Source organism: Prionailurus viverrinus, chromosome D4, assembly GCF_022837055.1.
Source record: "Prionailurus viverrinus isolate Anna chromosome D4, UM_Priviv_1.0, whole genome shotgun sequence".
Lineage (NCBI taxonomy): Eukaryota > Metazoa > Chordata > Mammalia > Carnivora > Felidae > Prionailurus > Prionailurus viverrinus.
This window is the reverse complement of record NC_062573.1, coordinates 87,527,630-87,549,815: the sequence shown is the minus strand read 5'-3', so window position 1 is coordinate 87,549,815 and position 22,186 is coordinate 87,527,630. Positions and strand designations below refer to the sequence as shown.

At 38.3% G+C, this 22,186-nt stretch overlaps 1 protein-coding gene across 9 annotated transcripts in view; it reads left to right on the top strand.

Annotated features, from left to right (window-relative positions):
- The window catches only part of CENPP (centromere protein P), a 228,406-nt gene that overhangs the window by 39,435 nt on the left and 166,785 nt on the right, over positions 1–22,186 (top strand). For 8 of the 9 annotated variants that reach the window (XM_047830883.1, XM_047830876.1, XM_047830885.1 and 5 more), the window contains one exon: positions 20,289–20,385. In XM_047830883.1, the coding sequence (XP_047686839.1) occupies positions 20,289–20,385 (97 nt within the window). Of the gene's footprint in view, positions 1–20,288; positions 20,386–21,458; positions 21,914–22,186 lie in introns of those variants that run through there. The other variant, XM_047830879.1, reaches the window with a different exon arrangement.

Here is a 22,186-nt window from a genome sequence, read left to right as displayed (position 1 = left end):
GTGAAAGTTCTGTGTCTTTTTACATTTTCCTGTCTTTTTAAAAATAAAGACTTTAGGAGCACCTGGGTGGCTCAGTTGGTTATGGGTCTCACTCTTGGTTTTGGCTCAGGTCATGATCTCATGGTTCTTGAGTTCAAGCCCTGCATTGGGCGTTGTGCTGACAGTGTGGAGTCTGCTTGGGATTCTCTCTGTCTGCCTCTCCCCTGCTCATGTTGGTGTGTGCACACATGCTTTCTTCATGTATATATAACATAAATATATATTTATTAAAATTATATATAAATATATTTAAAACATACTTATATATTTATAATAAATATAAATATGTTATAAATATATATTTATACATAAACATATTCTTAAATTTATATAATAAACATATACCATATGTATTGTATACATTTGTATATATATTTAAAGTATTTATTTTGAGAGAGAAAGTGTGAGTAGGGGAGGGGCAGAGAGAGAGCAAGATAGAGAATCCCAAGCAGGCTCTGCACTGTTAGTGCAAAGCCCAATGTGGAGCTAGAACTCACAAATGGTGAGAACATGACCTGAACCAAAGTCGGATTCTTTTTTTGGTTTGTTTTAATTTTTTTTTTAATGTTTATTTATTTTTGAGACAGAGAGAGACAGAGCATGAACGGGGGAGGGTCAGAGAGAGGGAGACACAGAATCTGAAACAGGCTCCAGGCTCTGAGCTGTCAGCACAGAGCCCAACGCGGGGCTCAAACTCACGGACCGCGAGATCACAACCTGAGCCGAAGTCGGACGCTTAACCGACTGAGCCACCCAGGCGCACCCAAAGTCAGATTCTTAACTGACTAAGCCACCCAGGCACCCCTACATTTTAGTTTATATGAATTGGCCTAGGGGTGCCTGGGTGGCTCAATCAGTTGAGCATTCTACTATTGGCTTTGGGCTCAGGTCATGATCTCACTGTCATGGGATCAATCCCCATGTCGGGCCCTATGTGCTGGGTGCGGAACCTGCTTGGGCTTCTCTCTCTCCCTGTCTCTGTGTCCTTCCCTCTATCCCTCTCTTTTATACCCAAAATAAGTAAACATTTAAAAAAAAAAAAAAGCAAACAGCCAAGATGTTTTCCCAGAGGTTTGTGCTATTTTGCATTCACACCAGCAATGTATGAGAGTTCTGGTTTCTCTACATGCTCTCCATCATGTGCTGTTTGTGTATATTTGATTTTAGCCATTCTAGTGGGAGTGTAGTGCATTTCATTTTCCTGATGGTTGATACTATGAGCATCTTTACATGTGCTTTATTGCTGTCTGTTCATCCTCTTTGGTGAAGTTTATGTTCGTGTCTTCCACTCATGGCTTCATTGGATTGTTTCCTTACTGTTGTTTTGAGAGTTCTTTATGTTTTCTCTGTATAAGTCCTTTGTCATATATTCAATTTTCAAATATTTTCTCCCATTCTGTAACTTGTCTTTTCATTTTCTTTCCCCCTTTTTTTTTCTTATTTAAGAATTTATTTTTAAGTGATCCCTACACCCAGTGTGGGGCTTAAACTCACAACCCCTGGGATCAAGAGTCACATGCTCTTCCGAGCCAGCCAGGCACCCCTTGTCTTTTCATTTTCATAACAGTATCTTTCAAAGAGCAAAATTTTTTTATTTTAAGAAGACAGTTAATCTTTTTTTTCTTTTATATGTTTTTGATATGATGTCTGTGACTTTTGTTTAACCTCAGGTCGTGAAGATTTTCATCAAAATTTTAAAAAAATTTATACTTTTACCTTTTATGTTTAGATCTATGAATCATTTACATTTAATGTAATCATTGATATTTTTTGATTGAGGTCTACCCATTTAGTTATTTGTCTGTTTCATTGTTCTTCTGTTTGCTTTTCATGCATTTTCTGGATGATTTGAATATTTTAAATTTTTTTAATTAAGTAAACTCTATCCCCAATTTGGGGCTTGAACTCATGACCCTGAGATCAAGGGTCACATGATCTATCAACTGAACCAGTCAGGCAACCCTATTTGAATACTTTAAAAAATATTCCATTGTAATTTAATTTTTTGCTATGTTTATTATATATTACATAAATATATATATATTTCTCCTTTGCTTCTGGACCTCCAATTGTATGAATGTAAAAGCTTTTGGCATTGTCTCACATGTCTATGAGGCTCTGTAATCTTTTTTCAGTTTTTCCTTCTGTGTTATTCAGATTGAATGGTTTCTGTGTGCTTGCCACCACGATGATATTGAACAGCTCCTTCACCACAGAAATCCTGCATATTCTTCCTTTATAGTCACACGTTTCCCCCACCCTTCGACCCCTGGCAAAACCTGCTCTGATCACTAGGGTTTTGCCTCTTACAAAATGTGAAATAAATGAAATTCCATAGAGACTGGCCTCTTTACTTAGCTAAAGTAAATGAACTGAGATTCACCCGTTTTTTCATTTCTTGAGTAGTATTCCGTGTACTGGTACTAGTGTGTTTACCCTTTTACCCGTCAGAGGACATTTGGGTGATTTCCAGGTTTTGGTGATTATGAATAGAGCTGCTGTAAACATTGATTCGAGGTTTTTGTGTGATGTAAGTTTTTTCTCCAGGGTAGATAACTAGAAAGGAGTTGCTGGGTCATGTGATTACAACATGTTTAAATTTATAATAAACTGGCACAGTGTTTTCCAAGGTGACCATACCATGTTGCATTCTCACCAGCAATATGTGAGAGTGACTGATAATATTTTAGTGAATAATTAACTTCTGATGTCCATCTGATTTTAGACCTAATAAAACTTTAGAATTTTTATCCTCCATTTCTCTTTATGTTTTGCTTTGTCCTTAAGAAAAAGACACTTTGAGTTATTTTACTTTTCTGACTATTCTAGTTCAGACTGAAATGTGTCACTGCCAACATTTTGTGAAAGAAATCCATAACATCTGTTTAACGTTTAGTGAAGTTTGGACTATGCCTGGGAAAAATAGATAAATTACAGTCACTCTTACAACTTGTAGAGCCAACAGTGCACAATGTTGTTCTTTCTGTAATGGAAGAGTGTGTAATGGAGTGTCCTTTGTGGAGACGTGAATGGGGGTGAAGAGTTGTGATTTAGTCCACTTTTCCATACAGTTCTGTGTTAAATTAATGTCACAGGTCAGGCTCTCTTCTCTCCCTCTGTCTCTTGAGTGTCTAGTGTCTGTAGTCTGTGTGTGTTTAAACCTGGGCTGTTGCATTTTTAAGATTTTTTTTCTTGGCTCCCTTCCTCATCACATGATTAAGAGCTTAGTTTTGCTCCCTTGTTTGATGGAGATTAAAATATGTCACTTTGGCCTGTGTAAACTCTAATGAAGGAACCGCCGCTCTTTATAGGCCGGTATTCTTCATAGTGTAATTTGTTCTCTCAGACATTAAAAAGGTATTAGTAACGGATACTAGAGTAAGATTAACACTTAATCTCCAGTGTTGCCTGTAAAATAGATGCTTATGTAACTATGTGTTAATGCATCTGTTCTTTTATTTTCATTTTCTGTGTCTCTGTTTTTTTGTTCCTTAGTTCCCATTTTCTGATTTCTTTTGAACTATTTAAATATTTTTTTACTATTCCATTTTAATTTTATCTACTGACTTTTTGGCTATATCTGGGTTTTTGTTATTTTTGTTATTTAATTACTGGCTGCTACAGGGCTTGCAGCATTCATAATCTAACTTTCAACGCTCTAGTTAGATTTAATACTTTGCCACTGCAAGTGCAACCTGGAAGGCTTGTAACCATATACGTTCCTTTCTTCTATGCTCTGTATTGTGGTTTTCACAGGAATTATGTTCATATGTATACACTGAAGACCCCCATCAACTAGTGTTGAGATTTTTTACCTTTGACCACCATACATAATTTGAAGAACTTAAGACGAACACTTTTGTTGTATTTACCCAAATTTCTACCATTTCTGCTGCTCCTCCTGGTGGAACCTTTTTAGAACACATTGCATGTATTATGGCTCTGGTATACATTTCTGAGGATAGAAATGATAGTCCCTTGTATATTCATAACACAGTAATCGACTTCATAAGCTGACATTGATATAAAACTTTTATCTAATTTGCCACCTGTATTTCCATTGGTTAGTTCATCTAATGATGACCTTCTCTGCATTTACTTTTCTGGTGCGTTACCTGATCCAGTCTAGTGTCAAGTATCGCATGTAATTGTCATGACCTTTTAGATTCCCTTTAATTTGGAACAATTCTAGAATCTTTCTTTGCCTCTTATTACTTTGCCAGCTTGACAAAACACAGGTGTTCTATCTTTCCTGCCCCCTAGTAGAACGTTCCTCATTTTGTCTTCGATCTTTATTTAAGATCCGTTGCTGTTCTGAAACAAAATACCGTACCGGTGATATGTTGTCCTTCTCAGTTCTCTGCCCATGTAGGTGGCAGTAATTTTGATTCAGTCATACTGTCGCCTTACTGTCCACTGTATGGTCTGTGATTTGTGTTTTTGGTTTTTTTTGCCTTCTCTTGGAATAATAGGCAGTCTGTGAGGAGACGCTATGACCACACAGATACTAGTCTGGGAGGGGACACTGTGACCACGCAGATGTTAATGTCTGTGAGGGGACACTATGACCATACAGATACTACTCATCATTAAATTTTCTGCTTAGATTTAGCATCCCCTGGTGACTCTTGTGTGATCACTCTTTGTTGTGATGGTTGCAGAATGATGATGTTTCAACTCTGGCTCTTCCTCCACTTATGTCAGTAGATATTAGGCCTTATGCTGCAGAAATAGATCTCCTGGGGACACCTAGGGCTCAGTTGGTTCAGCGTCCGACTCGATTTTGGCTCAGGTCATGAATTCACAGTTCGTGTGATTGAGCCCCATATTGGGCTCTGTGCTGACAGCGTGGAGCCTGCTTGGGATTCTTTCTCTCCTTCTCTCTCTGTCCTTCCCCTACTCATGCTCTCTGTCCTTCTCAAAATAAATAAACTTAAGAAAAAAGAAATAGATTTCCTTTCTTCTCTATATATGTGTGTCTGTGTGTACATATCTATTTACTATGGTATGGTTTCATTCTTAGTTATGTTTAATATTTATAATTCCTTACTCTACTTTGGTGTGCAAATTGTCTTACACTGGACCAGTGGGAACAACTTCAGGCTGGTTCCTGAATCCATGTGATATTCCCTCATTATATTTTTGAGCACTTCCTTCTATTCTGGCCTAAAAAGATTTTCCAGGCTCATATGGAAAACATACTGGCTGGTAAGTGTTGTTGTAAGTGCTATGGGACCAACAGCGCACAACAGTGCAAATCTGCTATGTGGCAAGACTGCTCTGTGTGCTGGATATGTAGCAACGTGCAGACAAAAACCCCTCTGCCCACAGATAGTAAACAAAACTAACATGAAAAGTAAGTAATACACCAGAGAGAGAAAAGTGGTCCATTAGGATGGGAGATAGGGAATGTGCAGGGTGAGGGAATGGTATCCAAGGTAGATAGCATGTTCAGGAGGGTCTCAATGACAGGGTGAGATGTGAGTAGGTCAGGGGCCTCACCTAATGGTGTCCAATTGTTACCAACTGCAGGTGCTCTACAAATGTACTGCATTTTGTCTTGAGGTATAATCACTCAGAGGCAGGGTAAATTATAAACATAATAAGGACAATATATGTTGGTATAACATATTTCATTGGGTTTTTCCTTAAACTAATGACTAACGCCACTGAATTAGGAAAGATATTTCATGTCTGTGGAGCTTTTTATGTACCTTCAAAATGAAGGAACTGGATAAACTTATTTGCAAGGCTTTGCCCCATTCTCAAAATTTATATGTTTATGAATCAAAGAATAAAAATATTTCTGAGAAATGGTGGAACTTACTGGAATAGGAATAGGAATGAGAGAGCTATGAGAAGAACGTTTGTGACTTAGGTTTCCTTTATAACATGGAGTGATTGCCACTGTTTGGGGAATGCCTGTCAGCAAAACCAGATCTACAAAACACTGTTCCCCGGGGCCACCCACTTTCCATGGAATTACTTCATCTTACAGATTGCTTATTGTCTGGTATTACTTGGGGCACAGATTCCTAAACTCCTTTGGTAAGTATTTGTGCCCACCACTATTTACAATAGACTCTACTGATCTAGTTACAAGGATTCCCCAAGAGGAATTCTGTGTGTGAGGCCGGCTTGCCTTTTTTTTTTTTTTTTTTTTTGCAAAGCACTCCTTTTGGGGAAAATTTTAAAAAGGCCATAACTGGAAAGGATTTGCACAGGCACCTTGAATGAACAGTACACACACGCTCATTTTTCACATCTCTGAGAGCATTTCCCAAGAATCCCTATTCAGTTAATCCCTGTACTGACTTACACAGAAGCCCTCATGGAGTTATCATTACAAGTTCTAATAAACTTACTAAGACTAGCTTCAGAGTAGCTTCAGAGTGCCATTTGCCCAATGATCATGAGCTGTCCTACACTGGCCACCTTCATAGAAATAGCACTGTAATACAACTCCAGCTGCCATGAAGACCAATTTGGTGGGGTCTCTCTGAGAAGCAGTGCCAATGAGTTCATCACTTTCTACAGGACCATTTGCCTGAATGACCAAGAAGGGAGAAAATGAACATCACCACTGCTGCTTATATATTCTGGGGTAGTCCTTTTGCTATGTATAGGAAACAGCTTACATTTGATATATACATCTATGCTTATATGTACTGTATGGTTAATATCTAGAAGTTACGAATAAATGCATTAGAACCTGTTTTAATAGGTTTTACTATTTGAGTATTGTAAGGCCAACAAATTGGGAGATGGTCACCACTGAAAAGATAGTTTGTTATAGTTCACGACAAGAGGGGCACACCATGTCACTGGGGGCCACAGAGGGAAGCACTAAAGGGGCAGAGGGAGAGTGGGAGTATAGCAGTTTTTAAGGGAAGGAACAGGTGAGGCAAAATGAGTAGGCTTAGGCTTGACTAGTTTGAATAACTTCAGGAGGCTCTGGAGCATAGGGGTTGTCCCCAGTTGTGGGATACCTGACCCTGGGTAATTAGGGCAGGTGGATAGCAGCCAAAGTTTTGAGAGCTTGATAAAGGAAGTTGATGGGGTGTGGGCCTTGGACTGGTTGGATCGTGTTTGAAAAGCATGCTCACAAGCAAATTGTTTACTGTCTTTAGGAATTTGCTAACTTGAGAGGGACAGTTCCTCCAGCATCAGCAAGGCCCCAGATGTTAAAGCATCAGAATACAGAAACCAGAGGGTCAATACAGAAAGCCCTCTTTGAGTCCTTTTAAAATCCAATGCATAGATGTCAGTGAAACTAGCAGAGTAAGTAAGTACCTTCGACGGTTTTATCCTCCATAAAAGCAGCAAGAAAACAGACCAAAAATGTGGGAATCATATTTACTAACGAACTGAGGAAGTCTTGAAGCAATCTAGGGAGCATTTATTTAGGAAAAACAGCAGAATCTTAGTAAGTAGCTTCGTAAATGCCCTGTTTCCAGTTCTCCCTCAGGAGCTCTGTGGTCACCTTGATGACTGCAAGCCTGCAGTCATGGTGACAACCAGAAAGCCTGGCAGCCACCAGAGGGGACAGAATAGTTGAGAGTCCTTCAAAGATGCATTCCCTGTGAATTGTTCTCATTTGACCTGTTTTTAGTTCCCTCAAAGAACTCACTTGCAAGGCTGTATTTATTGGATCTGATGTAGAGCTCATCAAGTGTGAAAGTCTTTTCTCTGGGAGTATCTGTTGAAGATACTTTGAAGCAATTTTTAAACTTCATAGCTGCCTGAGGTGGTGCCTAACACTTGGGAACTAATAGGTTAACTAAAAACCTTAACAGAAAAGCTGGAGAATGGGATCGCCGTTAGGACTTGGGAAACTTCTGATCTATTCCTGAGACTCTAGAAGGTTGATGTGTTGGGTTGTGTGCATGCTGAAGGTGATCTTCATGCTCAGGAGAGACCTGAGATGCCCTGACTACCGTTCTCACTGCTGGCTGATTGCATTGTGAGGTTTTGCAAGAGCAGCAGGTGAAGGCTGAGGTGGTATTTTCCTTTGCCTGGCTGAGTATTGGAGACGTGTCCTGACACACACGAAGAGCCCCTTGGCAAAGACCGTGAATCTCTATCAAATACTAGCTAACTGAGCAGAGACTCGAGGAGCCACACAGCAGAGTATAGACTTTACAGATTTGTTCAGAAAAGTCGCTAAACAAAAAGAACAAAAAGCACAACAAACCTTGGAGAGGGGTGGAATCTGATTTCAAGAATTGTCACACTATATTGCTTAAAATATTCAGTTTTTGGGTTGCCTGGGTGACTCAGTCGGTTAAGGTGACACTTCGGCTCAGGTCTCACAGTTCGTGGGTGTCAGCCCCTCATTGGGTTCTGTACTGACAGCTCTAAGCCTGGAGCTGCTTGGGATTCTGTGTCTCCCTCTCTCTCTGCCTCTCCCCCACTTATGCTCTGTCTCTGTCTCTCAAAACTAAATAAAACGTTAAACAAATTAAAATAAAAAATAAAATATTCTTTTTTCAACAAAAATTATAAGACATGCAAAACAAAAAACAAGAAAATATGGCCCATACACAGAGGAAAAGAGCAACTGATCAATAAAAACCATCCCTGAGGAAGCCCAGACATTGGACCTACTGGACAAAGGCTGTAAATCAGCTATTTTAAATATGCTCAAAGAGTTGGAGGGAACTATGCCAGTGAGGTCTCTGGTAGCAAATTAATTTTTTTTATATGAGAATCTTTCATTCTGGAAGAAGATTTTCTCTGGATGTAGAATTTTAGTTGGGTCAGACCTTTCAGCTTATGAAAAATGTAGTGCCACTTGCTTTTGGCCTCTGCGGTTCTTGGTGAGAAATACACAGTCTTTGTTTATTTTTTTGCTTTGTTTTTTAATTTTCAGACATTTGGTTGTCCTTTGTCTGGGCTTAGACGTCTGTATGAATCTATAGGCATAGGTGGTTTTTTTTTTGGGGGGGGTCACATTTGGGAATTACTCATTCCTTTTTTTTTTTTTTAATTTTATTTTTTATTTTTTAAAATTTACATCCAGATTAGTTAGCATATAGTGCAACAATGATTTCAGGGGTAGATTCCTTAGTGCCCCTGACCCATTTAGCCTATCCCCCTCCCACAACCCCTCCAGTAACCCTCAGTTTGTTCTCCATATTTATGAGTCTCTTCTGTTTTGTCCCCCTCTCTGTTTTTATATTATTTTTGTTTCCCTTCCCTTCTGTTCATCTGTTTTGTCTCTTAAAGTCCTCATATGAGTGAAGTCATATGGTTTTTGTCTTTCTCTGACTAATTTCACTTAGCATAATACCCTCCAGTTCCCTCCACGTAGTTGCAAATGGCAAGATTTCATTCTTTTTGATTGCCAAGTAATACTGCATTGTATATATATATACCACATTTTCTTTATCCATTCATCCATCGATGGACATTTGGGCTCTTTCCATACTTTGGCTATTGTTGAAACTGCTGCTATAAACATGGGGGTGCATGTGTCCCTTTGAAACAGCACACCTGTATCCCTTGGATAAATGCCCAGTAGTGCAATTGCTGGGTCGTAGGGTAGTTCTATTTTTAGTTTTTTGAGGAACCTCCATACTGTTTTCCAGAGTGGCTGCACCAGCTTGGATTCCCACCTTCTTTTTTTTTTTTTTAATGTTTATTTGTCAGAGAGAGAGAGAGCGAGCGAGCACGCGTGCGTGGGTAGTGGAGGGGCAGGGAGAGAGGGAGACACAGAATCTGAAGCAGACTTGGGGCTCAAACCCACAAACTGTGAGATCATGACCTGAGCTGAAATCAAGATTTGGGTGCTTAACCGACTGAGCTACCCAGGCGCTCCCATTTGATTCTTTTTTTTAAAGCTTTTATTTCTTTGTTGATACTTTCTATTTTTGCATTTCTTTCAGCAATGTTCATGATAGCTTGTTGTGGCATTTTTATGATTATTATGTTGGATTTTAAGAGTTTTTATATATTCTGGGAACCACTTATTGGATACATGTTTTTCAAATTCCACCATGGAGTTTGTCTTTTTTTTTTTTTTTTAATTTTTTTTTCGTTTATTTATTTTTGGGACAGAGAGAGACAGAGCATGAACGGGGGAGGGGCAGAGAGAGAGGGAGACACAGAATCGGAAACAGGCTCCAGCCTCTGAGCCATCAGCACAGAGCCTGACGCGGGGCTCGAACTCACGGACCGCGAGATCGTGACCTGGCTGAAGTCGGACGCTTAACCGACTGCGCCACCCAGGCGCCCCGAGTTTGTCTTTTTACTACCTTGATAATGTCTTTTGATGCACAAAAGTTGGATGCACAGTTTGTTTTTATAAAATCTGCATTATTTTTTATTTTGATCACTGTTTTACTGTCATATTTAAGAAATTATAGTCATACTCAAGGTCAGATATTTGCTTCTGTGCATTCTTTTGAGAGCTTTATGGTTTAGTCCTGTATTTAGTCCTTTGATCCATTTCAAGTTGATTTTTGCATATGGTGAAAAGTCAGGGTGCCACTTCATTCTTTTCCAGTTGGATATCCATTTGTCCCTGCACACGTTTGAAAGGACTGTTCTTACCCCATCGAATGGTCTTGGCAGTCTTGTCAAATGAATTGAACATAGATCTCGGTTTTATTTCTGGATTTAATTTTATTACAGTTATCCCTATGTTTATGCCTTTGCTCCTTCCATACTGTCTATATTACTGTTGATTTGTAGTATATGTTGAAACAGGAAAATATGAGTCCTCCAGTTTTTTTCTGCTTTCTCAAGATTGTTTTGGGTGTTTAGTGTCCCCTTTCAGTTTCATGTGAATTTAGTGTTGGCCTTTACATTTGTGCAAAAATGTCATTGGGATTCTGATAGGGATTGCATTGTGTTTATAAAGAACTTTGTAGTATATTTCCATCTTACTAGTGTTAAGTCTACTGACCATGAACACAAATGTTTTCCCATTAATTTAGACTAACTTTAATATTTTTCAGTAATGTTTGTAGTGTACAAGTTTGGACTTCTTTGAGTAGATTTGTTCCTACATGTTTTATTCTTTTGGATGGTATTATAAATGGAGTTGTTTTATTTTATTTTCACATTGTTTATCACTAGTGCATAGAAACGTGATTACATTTACCTGTATTTATAAGGGGCACTGGTTTGTAGTGTTCTTTTGTGATGTCTTAGTGTGGCTTTTATATCAGGGTAATGGTGGTCTGATAGAATGAGTTAGGAGGTGTTCTTTTTCTTTCTTTACCTTTCTTCCTGAGTTTGAGAATGATTGATGTTAATTCTTCCATAAGAATTTGAGAGAATTCACCAGTGAAGCCATCTGGTGTTGGACATTTCTTTGTTGGGAAACTTCAATTATTGATTCAGTCTCTTTACTTGTTACAAGTTTATTCAAATTTTCTATTTCTTCTTCTTTTTAAAAAAATTTTTTTTTGATGTTAATTTATTTTTGAGAAAGAGATAGAATGCAAGTGGGTTTGGGCAGAGAGAGAGGGAGGCACGGAATCTGAAGCAGGCTCCAGGCTCTGAGCTGTCAGCACAGATCCTGACACGGGGCTCGAACTCATGAGCTGTGAGATCATGACCTGAGCCGAAGTCGGATGCTCAACTGACTGAGCCACCCAGGTGCTCCTTCTATTTCTTCTTGAGTCAGTTTTGGTAGTTTGTATATTGTTAAGAATTTGCACAGTTCATCCAGATTATCTAATTTGTTGCCATACATTAGTTTATAGCATTTTCCTATGCTCTTTTTTATTTCCGTAAGGTCAGTAATAATATCCCCACTTTCATTTGATTTTGGTAATTTGAATTGTCTTTTTTCTTAGTCCACTTAACTAAAAAGGGGGCCACTTTTGTTAATTTTTTCAAAGGACCAAATTTTCATTTTATTTTTCTGTTTTCTATTATATGTACTTTAACCTTAATTATTTCTTTCCTTCACCAGCTTTATGTTCAGGTTGCTCTTCTTTTTTTCGAATTCCCTAAGTTATAAAGTAAAGTTATTGATAAGATTCTTATTCTTTTTTTAGTGTCGGTATTCACAGTTATTAATTTTTCTCTTTGCACTGCTTTTACTCTTGTATAAGGTTTGGCATATTGCATTTTCATTTTCATTTTTGTCAAATAATTTTCTAATTTCCTGTTACTCTTTGACCCATTGGTTAAGAGTCTGTTATCTAATTTCCATATATTTCTGAATTTTTCATTTTTCCTTATCAACTCTTGCTTTTATGCCTTTGGCAAAGATTGTCTTCTAAAAATGTATCTAGATTTGTTTTGTGACCAAACATGGAGTCTGTCCTGGAGAATGTTTTATGTGCGCTTGAGAACAATAAGTATTGTGCTGTTGGTGGGTGGTGTGGGTTTTATATGTCTTTTGGGTCTATTGGTTTATACTGTTGTTCAGATCCTTTATTTTCTTACTGATCTTCTGACTAGTTGTATCTGTTATTAAAAGTGGGGCTTTGAAATGTCCAGCTGTTCTTGAACTGTATTTCTCCCTTAATTCTGTCAAATTATGCTTCATGTATTTTGGGATCCTTTGTTAGGTGCACATATGTGTTTATAAGATATATCTTCTTGATGAGTTGATACCTGTATCTGTGTATTATGCAATTCTTTGCCTCTATAACAGTTTCTGACTTAAATTCTGTTTTGTCTCATGATAATATAGCCACCCCAGCTCTCTTTTGGTTATTATTTGTGTGGAGTTATCTTTTTCAAGCCTTTTATTTTTTTTTTGGCCTCTTTGTGTATATGCCTCTGAAGTGAGTTTCTTATGGACAGCATACAGATGGATCAAATTTTTAAAAATTCATTCTGCCAGTTGGACTTTTAGTTGGAGAGTTTAATCCATTTACATTGAAAAGTAATTACTGGCAAGGAAGTATTTGCCTCTGTCATTTTGCTATTTATTGTCTGTGTACCACATCGTTTTTGCTGCTCCATTACTAACTTCTTCTATGTTGAATGGATTTTCATAGGGTTCCATTTTGATTCTCTTTTCCTTACTTGTATAGTTTTTACTTACTGTCTTAATGATTACCTTGAGGATTACAATTAACGTCTTTGACTTATAAGAACCGTATAATACCTACTTATTTTCAAAGGTATGCAAAAACTGTGTTCCCTTCTTTCTTTCCCTCCTGTTTTATGTTGTTATAATTTATAACAGGTTACATTTTTATACATAGTATACTCATGAACAGATTTCACCTTACGCTCTCTATATTTATTTTTAAATCATACAGGAAAAAAAGAGGGGTTATAAATCAAAAATACAACAATACTGTCTTTGTTACTTGCCTGTGTAATCAGTGTTTTTATTTCTCCATCAAGACTTTTGAGTTACTGTACAGTATTCTTTCATTTCAGGCTGAAAGATTCCCTTAGAATTTCTTGTAGGTCAGGTGTATTAGCCACGAACTCCCTCAGCTTTTTAATATCAGAGAATGTCTTGATTTCTCCTTCATTCTTGAAAGATAATTTTGCCAGATCCAGAATTTCTGGTTGACTCTCTTTCTTTTAGCACATTGAATGTCATCCCAGTCCCTTCTGGCCTCCATGGTTGTTGATGATAAGTCAGTGGTTGGTTTTACTCATGGTTCCTTATATGATGAGTGGCTTCTTTCTTGTCAATCTGAAGATTCTGTCGTTGGTGTTTGACAGGTTGAGTATAACGTGTCTTGGTGTGGATCTCTTTGAGTTCATTCTTTGTACAGTCTATGAACGTCTCAGATATGTCTAAAGCTTTCATCCAATTTGGAGAGGATTGGGCTATTATTTCTTGAGGTATACTTTCAATTTCTTTCTCAGCTCTCCTGTGACTCCACTAAGTGTTGATCTATGTGTATATGTTGATATACTTGATGGAATCTCACAGTTTTTTAGGCTTTATATATGTTTCTTTATTCTTTTTCTTCCTGTTTTTTAGAGTGGATAGTTTCACCCTGCCTGCATGCGTTTTTGCAGATTATTCTGCCTGCTCAAGTCTGTTAAATCCCTTTAGTGAATTTTTCACTTCATTTCTAAAAGTTTCTGGTTCTAAAATTTCTACATTTCCTTTTTATAATTTCTTCTAATATTCCTTGTCATACATATGGTTCTCTTGGTTCCCTTGAGTTCTTTGAATGAACATACTTAAGACATGTTGATGTAAGTTCCTTGTGTAGTAGTTCCATTGTGTTTCCTTGAGGACAGTTTCTGAGAACTTTTTTCCTTGTAGCTGGGTCATTTTATATATTTTCTTCGCACGCTTCCTTTTTTTTTTTTTTAAGATTATTTATTTTGAGAGAGAGAGAGCACACATGCAAGTGGAGGTGAGGGGGAGAGATTACTAAGCAGGTTCCACACTGTCAGCACAGAATCTGATGCGTGGCTCCACCTCACAAACTGCAACATCATGACCTGAGCCGAAGTCAGATGCTTAAGCAATTGAGCGATCCAGGCACCCCTGCTTGCTTAATTTTTTGTGGTTGTTTTTGAATATGGACATTTTGGATATTATGCACAAAAAGGAAACACAAGCAATAAAGCAAAAATATTTGATCTCCGGTGTCTGCATTTTGGCTCTGTGTTGGGACATTCCTTCTGCACTTAGGGAGGTCTTTCAACCCTCTGCCATTGCCTTTATTCCCTGCTTACCCTTAGACTAAAGATCAGCCAGAGTTGAAAGTATATGGTCTTCTCAGGTCTTTTCTGAGCAAATTCCCTGCCCTGTATGTGGTTTTCCAGTTCCTTCTTACATAGATTCTTTTCAAACTTGTTGTTTTCTAAAGATTCTCACTCTATACCTTTTCCTCCCTTGGTTTTCAGCATGTCTGTTGTTTCTCTGTTGATTTTGCACTTGTTGGCACCAGCTTATTCATTTGACTCTCAGTATCTTTGAGAAACGTCCTCTGCATTGTCATGCGTTCAGGAAGTTCTGAGTTAAGTGGAAAATAATCAGGCCCCTTTCATTAGTCCTCAGGACCCCACAGATAGATCAAAACAAACAGAGCTCATTTGGGAACACAAAAGAAACACAATTCTTTCGGAACAAGATCCGTCTGCTGTGGTCGGGCTGAGGTTCCACCGAGAAAGCAGGATGTCATCTTCAAGAACCACCAAGCTCAGATGGGGACGTGGCTGCATCAGCAGAAACACTGCAGTGCTGTCCTCTGCTCGGTGGCCCTTCTCCTGGTTACATGTTTGCTGGGCTACTGTAAACGTTTTCCTGTCTTGCCAGTTTCCAGTGGGTGTGACTGACAGTATGTGGTGGTTTTGGTGTTTTTGAGGAAGGACGTTCCCATAGTCCCTACTTTGCCATGTTTGCAGTTGTCCTTGTCAACGCGCTTTTATGCAAAAGCACATCCTGGCTCACTTTTATGGGCTATGGTTTAAATATCATGTTTCGGTTTGGTCCTCTCATGTGCTGCCCAGAGGCCACCCTGAATTCTGGGCAGTATTGTACTCTGATTTTGTTCTTGATACCTTTGCTTTATTGTTTCTGGTCAGATTTGTGTGAAGGCCACTTGGAATGATCTCAGGACTTCATATATGGAGGTGAAGGATGCCTTTCTCTCAGTTCCTTCTCCCTGATTTGTCCCCATTCTGGGTTTGGGAGCCCTTAGTGTAGGGTGGGGAATGTTGACAAAGCATCTTCCTGTGTTTGCAGGATCCCTTTGGTGGAGAGTGGGAGTGGCATCTCCCCTAGGCTCAGTGTTGCTTGGGGTCAGATGGGGCTGATTGACAAAGCCTCCTCCCACAGCCTCACCAGCAGCAGCAGCCGCAGCCTTCCATCAGGAAGTGGGAACATTGCTTCTCTGCTGGCTTTGGTTATTGTCTGCAGCATCAGTTGCCTGATTGGGAGAAAGAGGGCACAGCTCCTCTTGGACATTGGGGTTGTTTTGCATGGCCTCTCTCTCTCTCTCTCTAACCATTTCAAAAATTTTATTACCTAATTTTTGAAAGCTTTTGCTGCTATGTAATAAACCACAGGAAAATTTATAAACACTATTTTCAGTGGATTAAGTTGCATGATTTCAAACATTGGATTTTTTAAAATTGAGATTTAGTTGACATATAACACTATATTTATTTTAGATGTACAGCATGATGATTTAATATACATATAAATCATGAAATGATCATTACAGTACATCTGATTAACATCTATCACCATGTGTATTTACAGTTTTTTTTCCAATGAGAACTTTTAACATTTACACTTCTGGCAACTTTCAGATTTATAATACAGTAACAGTAACTAGTCACCATGCTGTGTGGTCGTTAAATCCCCATGACTCATTTATTTTATAATTGGAGGTTGTACCTTTGGCCACCCGCAGTCATTTTGCCCACTCCCTGCCCCTGCCTCTGGCAATCACCAATTTGTCCTCTGTATCTGTGAGTTTGTTACTGTTTTTTTCTTTGGGATCCCACATGTAAGTGATTTCTTACGGTGTTTTACCTTTTCTGTGTGATTTATTTCACTTAGCATAATGTCCTTAAGGTCCCATCATGTGGCAAATGACAGGATTGCCTTCTTATTTATGACTGAATAATACTCCATTGTGTTGATGTACCAGAATGAATTTATCTGTCCATTCATTGATGGGCAGTCATGTTGTTTCCATATCTTGGCTATTGTAAGTAATGCTCCAGTGAACATGGAGGTGCAGATATCTTTTTGAGTTAGTGTTTTCATTTCTTTTGATTAGATACCCAGAATTGGAATTGCTGGATCATATGGTAGTTCTATTTTTAATTTTTTTAGGAACCTCCGTAGTGTTTTCCATAGTGACTGCACCAATTTATATTCCTACCAACAGTGCACAAGGATTCCTTTTCCCCACATTTTGCCAACACTTGTGGCTTCTTCTCTTTTTGCTACTAGCCATTCTAACAGGTACAAGGTGATCTCTCATTGTAGTTTTGATTTGCACTTCTGCACTATGATGTGGAGCCTCTTTTCCTGTGTCTTCTGCCCATTTGTATATCGTCTCTGGAAAAGTGTCTGTTCAGATCCTCTGCCCATTTTTCAATCTGGTCGTGTTCTTTTGCTACTGAGTTTTATGAATTCTTTATGTGTTTTGGTTACCTACCTTATCAGATACATGGTTGGCAAATATTTTTTTTCCCATTTAGTGGGTTGCCTTTTCATTTTGTAGATGGTTTCCTTTGCTGTGCAGAATCTTTTTACATTTGATGTGATCCCTTGTTCATTTTTGGTTTTGTTGCCTTAGCTTTTGGTGTTAAACCCAAAAATTCATCATCGAGAGCAGTGTACTCCCTCTTCTCATTTTATACAACCCCTGCTTTCTTAGGAACCTTTTTATCTTTTTTCTTTTTTCCTCCAACTTATGGCAGATCTGAGTTGGAGTCTGCTGTAACATCCAGATTGGGATATGCAGGAGGTAAAAATAAATCCTAAGGAACTCCTCACCCAGTCCTCCCTTAATTCTTGGAGGTTCCTACCATTCTGCCTTCTTTTGTCCACATTTCACAGTCTTCTGCTATCTGCTTTGTGTGTTATATCTATGGTTCTGAATAGTAATTGGAGTGTTTAGGTGGAGCTTACTCTATCATGATTAGAATGAGGACTTGACTCCTGTAATCATTTATGGGATGAATGGTTAAATGAATACATTCTTCTTGTCTACAAGGTACTCATTTTTGGATGTCAGTATAACAGTAAGTATAGTATTAAGAGCATTAAGGTAAATTGCATGGGAGCTCACAGGCATAGAAATTAATTTTTTTGTAGCTATTTTGGAATAGGACATGTAGCGTGGTGGTGAGGTCATTGTTCCCACAATAATCTGTGACACCAAGTAGAATGCCCTATAATTCAATTCTGTCCTGACACTACCCAGATTTAGTGCAGACCTGCAGGTTAAAAGCAAAGTCCTGAACATGACTGCCCCACTTCAGTGCCGTCCCTAAGTGTCAGGGGTCATCTGTGCTTCCAACCTACTGACTATAAGTTTGGGGGTTCCCACAACCCACTTAGATTTGACAGTTTGCTAGAAAGAGAAAACTCACTGAAAGTGTTACACTAAACATTGTAGTTTTATTATAAAAGCTATTTCCAGAAGTAGGCAAATGGAAGCAATGCATGTTTGGGTTCTGGAGTGGGGTGGATGAGGAAAACCTTTCCCTGTGAACTCTGAGCACATCAGCCTCCTGTAAATCAACACGTTCACCAATCAGGAAGCTCCCCTGGACTCCGTTGTCCAGAGTTTTGTTTGGGGTTTCATTGCAGAGGCATAGTTGGTGGGATGATTGGCCATGTGATTAAAATCCTCCAGCTCCCCTTTCCTCCCTGGAGGTCTGGTTGGCTCAGAGTTCAACCCTTTCAAAATGTGGTTAGGCTTTCTGGTGACCAACCCCCATCTTAAGGCTTTGTAGGGGCCACCTCATTAGCATAAGAAAGGCACTCTTGTCACTCAGGAATTCTAACTTTGTTCAAAGCTCTGTGCTGGAAACTGGGGACAAAGTCCAGATGTAGTCTTTCTTATTTACCAGGGTCATCAAATTCGAAATCAAGGAGAATGTGGAATTTGAATAATACCTTGAAAGATGAGTAGGATTTAAACATTTTAAGTTGGGGAAAAGGGCATTTCAGGCTGAGAGATTAGCAGTCCCTTCAACAAATGATGTTGGGAAAACTGGACCACTTTCTTACACCTTACACAAAAATGAATTTCAAATGGATGAAAGACCTAAATGTGAGACAGGAAGCCATCAAAATCTTGGAGGAAAAGACTGGCAGCAACCTCTTTGTATTTTCTGGGAGCAACTTCTTACTAGACACATCGCCAAAGACAAGAGAAACAAAGCAAACCTGAACTGGGACCTCATCAACATAAAAGCGTTCTGCATAGCAAAGGAAACAATCAACAAAACAATGGGAGAAGGTATTTGCAAATGAAATTTCTGATAAAGGGTTAGTATCCAAAAATATATAAATAACTTATAAAATTCAATACCCCAAATCCAAATAATCCAGTTAAGAAATGGGCAGAAGATATAAATAGACATTTCTCCAAAGAAGACATTGAGATGGGTAATAGACACATGAAAAAATGCCCAACATCACTCATCATCAGGGAAATACAAGTCCAGTCAAAACCACAATGAGATAGCACTCACACCTGTCAGAATGGCTAACATTAACACAAGAAACAACAGGTGTTTCGAGGATGAGAAGGAAGGGGAACCCTCTTGCACGGTTGGTGGGAACACAAACTGGTGTAGCCGCTCTAGAGAATAGCATGGAGGTTCCTCAAGAAAATAAATATAGAACTACCCTATGATCTAGCAATTGCACTACTAGGTATTTATCCAGAGGACACAAAAATACAGATTCGAAGAGGTAGGTGCACCCGAACGTTTATAGCAGTGTTATCAACAATAGCCAAATGTCCATCCACTGACGAATGGATAAAGGTGTGGTATGTATACACAATGGAATACTGCTCAGCCATCAAAAAAAAAAAAAAAAAAAAGAAGGAAAGAAAGTCTTGCATGTGCAGTGACATGGATGGAGCTAGAATGTATTCTGCTAAGTGAAATAAGTCAATCAGAGAAAGATCAGTATCATATAATTTCACTTATGTGGAATTTAAGAAACAAAACAGATGAACATATGGAAAGGAGAAGGAATAGAGGCGAGAAGGAAACAAACCACAAAAGACTCTTAAGGATAGAGAATAAACTGAGGGTTGATAGAGGGGAGGTGGGCTAGATGGAGGATGGGTACTAAGGAGGGCACTTGTGATGAGCAATGGGTATTGTATGTAAGTGATGAATCACTGAAGTCTCCTGAAACCAGTACTACACGGTATGTTAACTAAAATCTGATTTAAAAAAAAAATTAGCATTAGCAATCACACAGGGGCACATAATCAGAGTTTAAAATATAGAAATGTATCAAGGTCTGTTTTTAGCTTTAGTGTAGTATATATAAAAAACAGTAAGGGGTGCCTGCGTCGCTCAGTTGGTTAAGCATCTGACTTCAGCTCAGGTCATGATCTCATGGTACATGAGTTTCAGCCCTGTGTTGGGGCTCTGCTGATAGCTCAGAGCCTGGAGCCTGCTTTGGATTCTATGTCTCCTTTTCTCTCTGCCTGCCTCTCTCTCTCTCTCTCTCTCTCTCTCTCTCTCTCTCTCTCTTAAAAATAAATAAACACTAAAATAATTAAAAAATAATAAGCTTAAAAAAATGCCAGAATGGGGCTCTCATTTATAGTATTTATTAATCATAAAATCTTTTATTCCTACAGAGCAGAAGATAGAAGAGATCTATTGATGTTTTTCCGAAGCCTACACTTTTTTGTGGAGTGGTGTGAATATCGTAAGTGCACATTTGAACACTTCAAGGTAGGGTCTAAAGTTTTTAGATTTAAATGTATGTGAAGAGTGAAGCTGGTTTAAATTTAAACATAACCTAAAAGTGAAGCTGGTATTAATTTGGGGATTTAACATAGCATTCTTTCCTTAAAGTTTTCAAAGAATACAAAATATTTTCATTGGCTTCTGGAATTTACAGTTATTTGGGGTAAATGAAGAGGAATGCTTCTGTACAAACCAATGAGTCATTTGTATTATGGGATATCTTGGAAGAAGTATAGTTATATTCTTACTTACCCCTACACATTTTGAAAAATTAATCTGTCAAGAGTACTTGAAACAAAATACAAATGCTCAAATGAATGTAATTATAGAAGGCTTATCACCTAGCACAGTCCTTACTTTCTGAGTCATACTCTGTATTTTGAGCTTCTTAATCATTGTGTATTTCAAGTTTAAGTATTTAAGCCTGATTTCAGTAAAGTAATGCTTCTTAATTCTGATAATAGATACATTTAAGGACTTCTTTTTATCCCGTTTTCTGTCATAACCAGAATTATGTTTGGCTGCATTATAATGCCTCAGGTTGTACTTAGTTGGATAGTAGCAATATTGACAGCTGTAGTTCATACAAAATCCGGTTCTGAAAGAGTCAATATAATAATATCTCCACAGCCTAACCAGGCTGTGACTATTGTTTTTGTGATTGGTACTAACTTTTGTATATTTGCATTCTTTTTTATTATTATTATTATCACTGTTACCACTACTACTGCTATTACTTGCATTCTGTTGGGTCGAGTTAATAAAATCTGTCAGGCATAAATTTTCCTTAGAGTGAAACATGGTTGTACCTGTACTGTGGTCCCTTGAGTTCTCTCACTGTTGTTTACTTACAGGTGCTCTTGCACCCAAACAGTTAAATAGCTTTGCTTCATAATTGGTAAATATAGTAATGACTGAGAGTATGCTGGCAGTTGTGGTGACGAATCACCTAACATGGGTTGTGGGAAATGTGAGTGTTAGTCCCATTTCCAAAGCTGATTTGACTCTAGGTGCTTTCAAGGAGGCATAGAAGTATAATTGGTGTGTTTATCCTGTAGAGGACACAGTGCTTCTGCGGGCCGACTTTCCTGGGTGATAAGGAAAGAAATGGAAAGGACGGAAAGAAACAGTCACGTTGTTGTGCAGCCACCACCAATATTTATCTCCAGAACTTTTTAATCATCTCAAACTGAAACTCTGTTCCCATTAAACACTAATTTGTCATTGCTTCCTACCCCAGTTCCTGAGAATCACAATTCTTTTTTCTATTTCTGTGAATTTCTAAGTACTTCATTTAAGCAGAATCATAAAATTTATACTTTTTGTTTGGCTTATCTCACCTAGCATAATATTCTCAAGGTTCATCCATTCTGCATCAGATTGAAGGATTTCCTTACTTTTTAAGGCTGAATAATCTTCTGTTGTATGGATGCCCCACATTTTGTTTATCCATTCATCTTGATGGATACTTGCATTGTTTCCGTCTTTTAACTATTGTGAATAATGCTTCTATGAACATTGGTGTACAAATACCTGTTCAAGTCCCTGCTTTCAGTTCTATTACAAATATACCTGTAAATGGAATTGCTGGGTCATATGGAAATTCTGTTTAATTTTGTGAAACACTGCATGTTCTCTTCCATAGCGGCTGCACCATTTTGCATTCCCAACAGTAGTGCACAAACCTTCCAATTTCTCCACACACTTGCCAGCGTGTTTTGGGATTTTCCTTTGTTTTGTTTTTTTGGGGCTCATAGCCAACCTAATGGGTGTGAAGTAGAATTTT